The sequence below is a fragment of the Gadus macrocephalus genome, chromosome 9, assembly GCF_031168955.1.
Source record: "Gadus macrocephalus chromosome 9, ASM3116895v1".
Taxonomy (NCBI): Eukaryota; Metazoa; Chordata; class Actinopteri; order Gadiformes; family Gadidae; genus Gadus; species Gadus macrocephalus.
This window is the reverse complement of record NC_082390.1, coordinates 2649115-2659518: the sequence shown is the minus strand read 5'-3', so window position 1 is coordinate 2659518 and position 10404 is coordinate 2649115. Positions and strand designations below refer to the sequence as shown.

At 50.0% G+C, this 10404-nt stretch overlaps 1 protein-coding gene across 2 annotated transcripts; it reads left to right on the top strand.

Moving 5' to 3' along the window:
- The first annotated feature begins 939 nt into the window (after positions 1-939).
- LOC132464064 (G-protein coupled receptor 22-like) lies at positions 940-7185 on the top strand. 2 transcript variants are annotated; one of them, XM_060060228.1, is made up of 4 exons: positions 940-1434; positions 2973-4383; positions 4924-5037; positions 5468-7185. In XM_060060228.1, exon 4 carries the CDS (start codon positions 5472-5474, stop codon positions 6804-6806), a length of 1335 nt encoding a protein of 444 aa, XP_059916211.1. In that variant the 5' UTR covers positions 940-1434; positions 2973-4383; positions 4924-5037; positions 5468-5471; the 3' UTR covers positions 6807-7185. The 2 variants fall into 2 exon arrangements, with proteins under 2 accessions (XP_059916211.1, XP_059916210.1); XM_060060227.1 differs by lacking the exon at positions 4924-5037 and having other exon boundaries at positions 941-1434.
- The last annotated feature ends 3219 nt before the right edge of the window (positions 7186-10404 follow it).

The following is a 10404-nucleotide window of genomic DNA, read 5'->3' as shown; positions in this document are numbered from 1 at the left end:
AGGCACCTTCAGCAGGTGGGACAAAGCAACAGACGACCCTCCTCCTTTTGGATATCACGTGACATGTCGGTACACGTTCACCGGCCATCAGCGCGTCACTTTTACGACTTGCGAGCTTGCACCATCGACCGGAGGGTGGGTAAACCTCTCCCTAATATGACAAGAGGAGTTAATTGGAGCCATCAATCAGCAGCGCGACTCTTCATCTCTCCTCCACATCGCTCTCCTCTCCATCATTCTGTCTTGTACCTTCTTGTCCTTTGGCCGCACTCGCTCCGACAATCTCGACGATCTCTCCTGCACACAATCCCTCCTCCTCCTCCTACTTCTACCAATAAAATATTGAGGATTCGCAGAGGATGAAACAAGTGGTATAATGCTCTCCCTGCCTCCCCCCTCCCCACATTGTGCCAGCGGTAATTAATATCTCACTCCTCGTTCTCCTCCGGCAGCCACTTCAGCTTGTCTAAGTATTAATGTTAATAACATTGTTACAAGCTGTCCTCCGACGCGTTTAAAGGGACACCTCGCCTCAGGGTCGCGGAGGACCAGAGGACAAACGGGAATGAGGCGAGCATCTCCCCTTCTCCTCGCGGAGAGGAAAGGGTTACGCCTCCGACAAAAGACCAATCAGGGGCGCACCACAAACCTCCGCAGTGAGAGAGAGAGAGAGAGAGAGAGAGAGAGAGAGAGAGAGAGAGAGAGAGAGAGAGAGAGAGAGAGAGAGAGAGAGAGAGAGAGAGAGAGAGAGAGAGAGAGAGGGGGGGGGGAGCGAGAGCGAGAGAGAGAGAGCGAGAGAGAGCGAAGAGAGAGAGAGAGAGAGGGGGGAGAGAGAGGGAGGGGGGGGGAGAGGGAGAGGGGGGGGGAGAGAGGCGCGAGCGAGAGAGAGAGAGAGAGAGAGAGAGAGAGAGAGAGAGAGAGAGAGAGAGAGGGGGGGGGAGAGAGGGAGAGGGGAGGAGGGGAGACAGAGAAATACTGGGAGAGTAGGAGAGCGGCAGATCTTGAATCAGCAGAGAGAGGAACGAGCACAACTGAGAGTTCTGACGCGCGGGCTCCTGTCTCCTAGGACAGGACAGGGTATAACACACAAACGGCACAAACGAAGATCAAGGACAAGATTTCCCAGACATCTCCTCCAGGACGTGACTGAATGGAGTTGTACTTCTTTATTTCCCCCCCCCCCCCAGCTCGTTATTGAGTACGGCGACACAGAAGAAGAAGCAGAAGAGAGGGGACATCTGTTGTCAATTGAAATGCTTCTCACATGTCAATCCATACCCCGTCTGGACTCCGCCGGGTACGCTGCTGGAGTACGCAGGGGGACGAGATGAGACGCTCGGTTCTGACTGCTCAGACTGTTTTACGGTGCCCGAAGACGGCAGACACAGCGTGTTGCGCGGAGCAGCCACGGAGCATCTCCGTGTAGCCGGCATGGTGAGCTGATGGGCCGGCCAACTCAACGGCTTGATTTATAGAAGCGCAAGTCTTCCAGGCTCGGCACGGCAAAGGGGGTGAAGCGTCGGTCCGGCCAAGGGCAATTATAAGGAAGTGGGCTCAAAACGAACGACAGGCGTGTAATTGGATATAGACATCTCATTGCATTGACGTTGTTTATCCTTCGTTTTTTTTGTTCTGTGGGGATCCAGTTGTTGTGTATTAAATTAAATTAAATATCCCATTAGCAAGTTGTGCATATCTATTTGTGACTAAATGTAACTATTATTGTGAATAAATAGATCCGTCTCTGTAAGTGCAACACACTCGCACGCGCACGCACACACAAACACACACACACACACACACACACACACACACACACACACACACACACACACACACACACACACACACACACACACACACACACACACACATGAAACACACCAGGATGCACGCATACAATTGGACACATGCAGATACGCACTCACATTCACGCATGCATGCGTGAATGTGTATGTACTCAAACACAGAAAAGATGCACTCACTCAAACACACACACGCACACACACTCAACACACACACTTTCATATTCTGGGTCTGAAGAGCACAGATCAATCGCAGCAATTCTTAACCCTCAGCGCACTCAATCCTAACACACACAAGTCTGCATTATGCAGGGTGTGATGTATGTGATGGATACGGGCGTCTTTACAAAGAGTTGGCTGCTTGATATTGCGCGGTTGCCTGGCCATTAAGATCTGACGTTTCCTAGTCATGCAAAAATACGGAGATGCATTTCTCAAAGACGTCCAGGAGCTCATTCACCAAGAAACCGTTAGGAGCAAGACAGGCGAACCCTTCAGCAGGGTTCACCTTGCATCAAATGTTGCATACATTTGCATGCGTTTTGCAGTTATATTCAATATGTCAGAACAGGTGACAGATTTACGTCACAAAAGCAAATGTGGAAGTGAAGGGATAAATATCTCCCTGGTGCTTCCTTGCTAATGGCTGTTATTAGTGCTGGTATTATGCTAATGCAATTGAAAAGATGTAAAGCACACCAGCCGTTGCACGGAACACGATAAGACAGCAGAGGCTGCTATGCTAATCAGAGTCAGTGCTGCCTCTCTACTGAGGATACATGTTTATTTTCACTAACGCAACCCACTCTCGCTCTCTTTTCCCTCTCTCCTTATCTTCTCTCTCTCTTCATCTTCTCTGTCTATGTGTATCTATCGTGTTATCTTCTCCCTCTCCCTCTCTCTCTTTATCATATCTTCTCTCTCTCTCTCTTTCCCTCTCTTGATCTCTCTCTTTCTCTTTTCCCTCTCTCCTTATCTTCTCTCTCTCTTCATCTTCTCTGTCTATGTGTATCTATCTTGTTATCTTCTCCCTCTCTCTCTTTATCATATCTTCTCTCTCTCGCTCTCTCTCTCTGCAGCTATCGCTCTCTCTCTCTCTCTCTCTCTCTCTTTCCCTCTCTCTCTCTCTCTCTCTCTCGCTTTCTCCCTTTATCTCTCCCTCTCCAGGTCTCCAAATGAGCTGCGCTGGGCTGCAACAGAAAGGACAGAGGATCTCATGGAAATGCGTGTCGCTCTTTGCCGAGACCCTTGCGTGCATCGGCGAGACGACGCGTCACGCGTCTTTTCAACTTTCCCCTCTCTCTCCTGCTCGTGAGGAAAACCGTCTACTGATTCTCCGACGAGCCAGCCCGGTCTCTCTCCATTCTGCCCTCATCCAAGCACGTCAAACGATACGCAAAACGCCCTTCTGCAACTACAAAAAGGACCCTGAAAGGGATGACCCCTGGACACGCACGCACACAAGAGAGAATTTCCTCTGAGCTCGAGGGACGATGACCAGGATTTGCGAAGGTCAAAGCGGTTGGGAGGTCAAACGCGAAATGACTTGTGCTTGATTGACACGCCGTGTAAAGGCCTGGTGGAGATTGGTGAAGAGTGAGACTGATGAGACACTTTGAGAGCATCGGCCTGCTCTTCTCATCGTGGTTCCCAAGGGGGGACATGGGCCCTGCGTCCTGCCAGGATAATCTCACATGTCTTGGGCTGATACTGGACCAAAACAACAATATGCATCTGCGGTGTCAATCTTCCTTGGATAACTAACTGACTTGGCTCTTGGTTTGGAGTACACACTAATGGATGTAGGTGGATTTCCTTAAAAATCCACCAAAAAAAGAAAGAAGAAGAATAAAAGACTGCTTTCCGCCCAGGGGCGACAGTCTGACTTCAAAAACACAGATTTGGATTGTACGACGCATTTGTGTGCATTTGGATTCCACCCGTGCTGAAGCGGAAAGGGGGGGGCTTGTGTCTCTTTAGTACTGCATGTTGGCCGGGTATCTCGCCTGCCTGGGAATACCACGGGTTTATAAACAGGAGATAGCGGAGACGGTTTATCCCCAATCCACTCATCTGTCAACGCTCCCAGCGTCGCCAAAACAAACACATCCGTACGGAGAGCGGGAGAGGGGGAAAAAAAAACAAAAGAAAGAGCGCGGAGGACATTGAGCACTGCCTTGCACATTTCCCTCGGAGCTCGGCAATCTGGTGGCGGGGAGAGTACTCACGGCTGGGTTACTTTCTAAAGCATCACCCCCTCTCTGTCATCGTTACTCTGGTGCACGACAGGTGCCTCTCTGGCAGGTTCTCCCCCTGGGAGGCGAGTGAAAAAAACACAGAGAGATACCGTAGAAAACAAATAAGTCTGGCAGAGAGAGAGAGAGAGAGAGAGAGAGAGAGAGAGAGAGAGAGAGAGAGAGAGAGAGAGAGAGAGACAGAGGGATAGAAGGCCCTGGGCACAGGGCTGGTCCCCCTCCTCTGGCTGCGTCAGAGGGGTGATGCTGTTCTCGGTGGAGCTAACATGGGATCTCTGGTTTAGTCCCGCTGCACAGGGGCCCAGATAGAGCCGGAACATAGGGTGAGTACTGCAGGAGAACATCTGTGTGTCTAGTCTGTGTGTGTGTGTGTGTGTGTGTGTGTGTGTGTGTGTGTGTGTGTGTGTGTGTGTGTGTGTGTGTGTGTGTGTGTGTGTGTGTGTGTGTGTGTGTGTGTGTGTGTGTGTGTGTGTGTGTGTGTGTGTGTGTATGTGTGAGTATGTATATGTGTGTGTGTGTGTGTGTGTGTGGGGGGGGGGGGGGTTCTGTGATTGTGTGTGTGTGTGTGTGTGTGTGTGTGTGTGTGTGTGTGTGTGTGTGTGTGTGTGTGTGTGTGTGTGTGTGTGTGTGTGCGTGCGTGCGTGCGTGCGTGCGTGCGTGCGTGCGTGCGTGTGTGTGTGTCCGTGAGTATGTGTGATTCTGTGAGTGTGTGTGTGTGTGGGGGGGGGGGGGGGGTTCTGTGAGTGTGTGTGTGTGCGTGTGTGTGTGTGTTTTGGTTCATTACTGCCAGCTTGTGATCCTTCCTTCACGCGATTCTATGATTGATGTCTGACTGGGGTTTGTACATGTATACACAAATACAGAACCCCCCTGTGGAGCGTGTGTCAAACTGTGACGACTTGATGTGTTTGGACCCACCTGTTCACACACTGCTGTGTCAAAGATTAAGAAGGAGCTTTGAATGTCAATAAGCTAAGGTGATGAAACAGCATCTGCTGAGTTACTCATGCTTTGCATATTCGCGATACCTTGGAACCTGGAGCTGGCAGGTCAAAATTGGATCTTCTAAAACTTTAACGAGTTCCTGCTCTCAGACATTTCCCATGTAACATTTATTGATCCCTGGATATTTTGGCAGCGATGAGTGTAACGAGTGGGCTCCACAGATGAAAGTATTTTTACATCTGGCATCGTGGGAGGATGGCGGTGCCCTGGTGTGTGAGCCGGCAGTTAATATTCTTATGAACTCGCCTTCTGGTGTCAGTGAAGCGATCCTTAATCATCGCTCCCCGCTCAGCACAGGATTAACCTATCCATCCTCTTCTTTTCCGCAATTTTAATGTGCTCTTCCTTCTCCCCCCCCCCCCCCCCCCCAATCCCCACCTCCCCATCCCCGCTGTCCTCCAGGAGAATGCATATTTCCCTCCGTCTAGAAGAAGACGCCACCATGAGCAACGTCACCGTCACCGACAACACCGCGCCCATCGGCCGGACGGCCGGCCCCGCCGCCTCCTACCCCTACCCCTTCCCCGTCGGCTTCCAGGTGTCCCTCACCGGCTTCCTCATGCTGGAGATCGTGCTGGGCCTGAGCTCCAACCTCACCGTGCTGGCCCTGTACTGCATGAAGTCCAACCTGATCAGCTCCGTCAGCAACATCGTCACCATGAACCTCCACGTGCTGGACGTGCTGGTGTGCGTGGGCTGCATCCCCCTCACCATCGTGGTGCTGCTGCTCTCGCTGGAGGGCGACACGGCGCTGCTGTGCTGCTTCCACGAGGCCTGCGTCTCCTTCGCCAGCGTGGCCACCGCCGCCAACGTGCTGGCCATCACGCTGGACCGCTACGACATCTCCGTCAAGCCCGCCAACCGCGTGCTGACCATGGGCCGCGCCCTGGCCCTGCTGGCCGCCGTGTGGGTGCTGTCCTTCGTCAGCTTCCTGGTGCCCTTCGTGGAGGTGGGCTTCTTCGCCGGCGGCCAGGCCGAGCTCAACCAGACGCTGGTGGAGACCATGGTGCACACCAGCCAGTGCTACACCGAGCTGGGTCTGTACTACCACCTGCTGGCCCAGATCCCCATCTTCTTCTTCACCGTGGTCGTGATGCTCGTCACCTACTCCAAGATCCTGCAGGCGCTCAACATCCGCATCGGCACCCGCTTCCAGACCTCGCAGAAGAAGAAGGCGCGCAGGAAAAAGTGCCCGTCGACCGCGGCGGCGACGGCGGCGGCGCAGCACGACGGCCCCGACGCCACCGCCGCCGCCCCGCCGAGCACCGGGAGCCGCATGCCGGCGCTGGGCATGCGCACGTCCGTGTCGGTGATCATCGCGTTGCGGCGCGCGGTCAAACGCCACCGGGAGCGGCGGGAGCGGCAGAAGCGCGTCTTCCGGATGTCCCTGCTGATCGTGTCCACCTTCCTGTTGTGCTGGACACCCATCACGGCGCTGAACACGGTCATCCTGAGCGTGGGCCAGAGCGACCTGACGGTCAAGCTGCGGCTGGGCTTCCTGGTCATGGCGTACGGGACCACCATCTTCCACCCGCTGCTCTACGCCTTCACCCGGCAGAAGTTCCAGAAGGTGCTGAAGAGCAAGATGAAGAAGCGGGTGGTGTCCATCATCGAGGCCGACCCCCTGCCCAACAACGCCATCATCCACAACTCTTGGATCGACCCCAAGAGGAACAGAAAGGTGACGTTTGACGACAAAGAGGCCCGGCAGAAGTGCCTGTCCTCGGAGGACGTGGAGTGAGGGAAGCTTCAGGGCGAGGCCGAGTGTTGTATAAAAGGAGGACTTTCATTTACATCAGGTAGTGATGCGAAAAAGGGAAACACTTTTATCCAAAGCAGTCGTGTACATAGTATGTGTATTAGAAGTGTACAAATAAACAGACAGATCATAATTTATTACTATTTATTGAAAAACAACAAAAGTAGATTTCATAGATACACAATAAATATACTGTACTGTACTGTAGATATTGCATGGCTTTTTGTAATGGTAGCAATACACAGCACATGTGTGTACATACAAAAAAACGTGTACAGTATAAGAATAATTAGGGAAACGTATAAAGAACTAGAAGTTGTTATGTATATGTATATTTATAATAAATTGTGTCTTCACTTAACCAGCAGTATATTTTGGGTTCTCTTCTCAGTGATGTACTGTATGTCGTGTGTTTGTTTGTTTATAAAGCGAGCACCACCTGTAGCTCTTTAACAAACGTGTTTCTGGTTTCCGTTCATCAAACATGATTACAATTCTTTGGATGAAGCCAGGATATGGTATTGTTCCGGGGAGTGTAATGTTAGCATCCGTTACCTTAACATAACTGCTTTTGTAGTTCAAGAGACAGAAAACATAACATGGCTCTTGTTAGGAAAGATAGATATTTTCAGAATCACTTTGGGTTTGACTGCCTTTCCTCTGGCTGCATGAACCGCGATCCACTGCCAGCTTCAATTGGTGTGATGGGCTCTCTCATGGACGGCTAGCATTGTGATATCTGCGAAACAGATGAAAATTTCAATGCAACCAGGCTTTCAGAACACAATCTTCTCCTGCAATTGCTAAAATTACAATCCCCAACCAGAGCCGTGAGGCCTAATAAAATATTCCATCTCAATGTGCAGTAGAAAATATAATTCCTTCTTCCCTTCTTCCATTGTTGGTCTATGCATACAACTGTGAAATTGTTTTCATTAGATGGCAACTAAGAAGAGAAATATAATAAGCAGGGTATATTCATTGTCAAAAAGGGAAAATAACGTCTTCTTACTGAAATTATACAACGCATGAATGCCAGTGAGAAGAGGGTCTAACGGAGGGAGACTTTCCACTGTGAGGCTTCCTCACACCTACCTATTAGCATGTAAAACCACTCTCATCTTGATGAGGTTTCTTTCTTCATTACAATCCTTAGGTCAGAGATTAAATCTGACACGCACACACCCACACACACCCATGCCTGCACGCACGAACACACACATGTGCACACACACACACACACACACACTTAAATGCATGCACATACACGTCCATGCGCACACACACAGACACACAAACACCCATGCGTGCACACACGTACACACACACATGCACACACCAATGTACACACCCACACTCGCCGCACAGGCCTTGGTAATGAACACATTATGCCTTCTACCATGTCAGTTTGTAGCCCCGAATGGAGTATTCCCTTGGATCCTAAAAGCATGGGGCTCCTAGCTGCCAAAGGGCTATCACAATCTCAGTACCCTCCAGCCAGCGATGGCTGCCGGTAAGTGGGCTCGGAGCTCCGTGGAGAGGGCTGATGTGGGAATATTGATGCAGCCATGGTTCTTTACGACCTGGGCTCTAAATAGGAGTGGAGGCGACTGCCCTGAATACACTTCTGTGATGGAGAGCTGGGATGGGAGGATAGCCAACGATGGATTGATTGACAGGTGTGCCCGAGGTGGGGGGGAAGAGAGGCCTGGACCCTGACGAGTAGAGGACCTGGACAACAGCAGGAAATGACTGCAGGGATTTAGGATGGCCCCCGAACTCTGTAGATGCTGTGTTAGTACTCTCACAGCTCTACGAACAAAACGAACCATGATCAGCCATAGTCCAACACAATACAACTGTTGGGCAGCACATTGAGCTCCAACTGAAAACAAAAACACATGCATAATATATAGCCAATGTAAAAATAGAAATAAATGAATGAGTAATAAATCGATGGGCCTCACAGCGTTTGTTTTTGTACCGGGGCAGGTTTTAAACAGGACCTCGGCTCAATTACTCATTCAGACACGAGCAATCATTTCAATCGATGTGCTTCCAAAAATAACTTTCCCTGAGCGATACACACAGAGGTGTAACTACCTTGTTTGCTTGTATTTAAACCTAAAATGAATGTTGACGCCTTTTTTTTTTTTTGATACCATTGGAATCAAAAACGACCTGCAGAGAAAACGGACGAGCAGAATAGTCAATAGTGCATATGGTGTTATTGATGTGTCAAAGTTCAAGCTAATACAATGACCTCATGCACCTCCTATAACTTATGCAGGCCTCTCCTTGTCCCCTCCCTATTCAATCACTTGGTCCTCCCCCATGGCGTGTCCTGTATAAGCTGCTTATTTTGGACATCCTTCCCCAAGTCAGATGGCATCTCTTAGTGGCCGTCCCATATCCATCCAGCTGCAGATTCACAGAATAAAAGCCTAGGGAAATCACATTACTCTCTCTGTGCGGAGGCCATATTACATTAGGTCACACTCAACTGTAGTTCTTGTATCATGGGGCCGAAGAAGAAAGGAGATTTTCAGCCTCATGACTAGCTCAGGATGACAAATTGTTGTTTCTTTTGCAGGCCCTTTTCCATCCACTTTACGACAGATATAAGGTGCTGTATGGAACCGACATATTGATGAAAAATCAAAGCCATAAGCACTGGTTTGAAACCACACATGGCTTAGATACTGTTCTGTTCTCTGGCTGGCGGGACCTCTAGTCTATAGCATGACACTAGTGAGCTATAAGTGGTAGCATTTACCATCAGTCCCTATAGATCCGGGGTCAACCACAGCTGCTTCGATCAAGGTCTTCCTTCATGAACTACTTGACAACAGGGCTGCAGATGAACCGGCGAGGATCCAAATGCACAAAAAATTCAAGAAAGATTGAAACACATTACACAGATCTCATCAGCCATTTGTTGAAGAGGGACACGTTGGCAATGTGCAGATTATGCTGCTTTGCCCCCTGAGCTTCTGTGTTAAACCGTTTCCTGGGACTTTTGACTGACAGAGGCTTGTTTTTAAGTATTCTGAAGGACAAACGGAAGCCCATATTTGGCTGTGTGCCACACTTGAATGTGCACGTGTGTCTTTGGTGTGTGGCTTGCGTATGCATGATTTTTGTGTGTGTGTGTGTGTGTGTGTGTGTGTGTGTGTGTGTGTGTGTGTGTGTGTGTGTGTGTGTGTGTGTGTGTGTGTGTGTGTGTGTGTGTGTGTGTGTGTGTGTGTGTTTGTATTTGTGTCTGTGGTGTGAGAGACCGGTGTGTATCTATGTTTGTATATATGTGTGTGCTTATGTGCTATGTGTATATGCAGGCCTACATGCCGGTGTAGGTGTCTGCAGAGTGTGATATGATGTGATGACCAGTTGCATCATCAGCCCGAGAGTCTGCTGCTGCTGGGGGGGGGGGACCGCCGTCAGGTCAATCAACAAACCAACGTCCTCCCCACAAATCGGATAATAGAAAAAACATAAAAAAAAACATTTAACGACACCAAAAAGACACGGAGGCCTTCAGTAAACGGTGTGTCTGAGCTGTGAGGCAATGAAGGACTGGATA

Bases quoted from the DNA above. Each gene is read 5' to 3' on its own strand.
- LOC132464064 (XM_060060228.1), top strand. From the start codon at position 5,472: ATGCATATTTCCCTCCGTCTAGAAGAAGACGCCACCATGAGCAACGTC.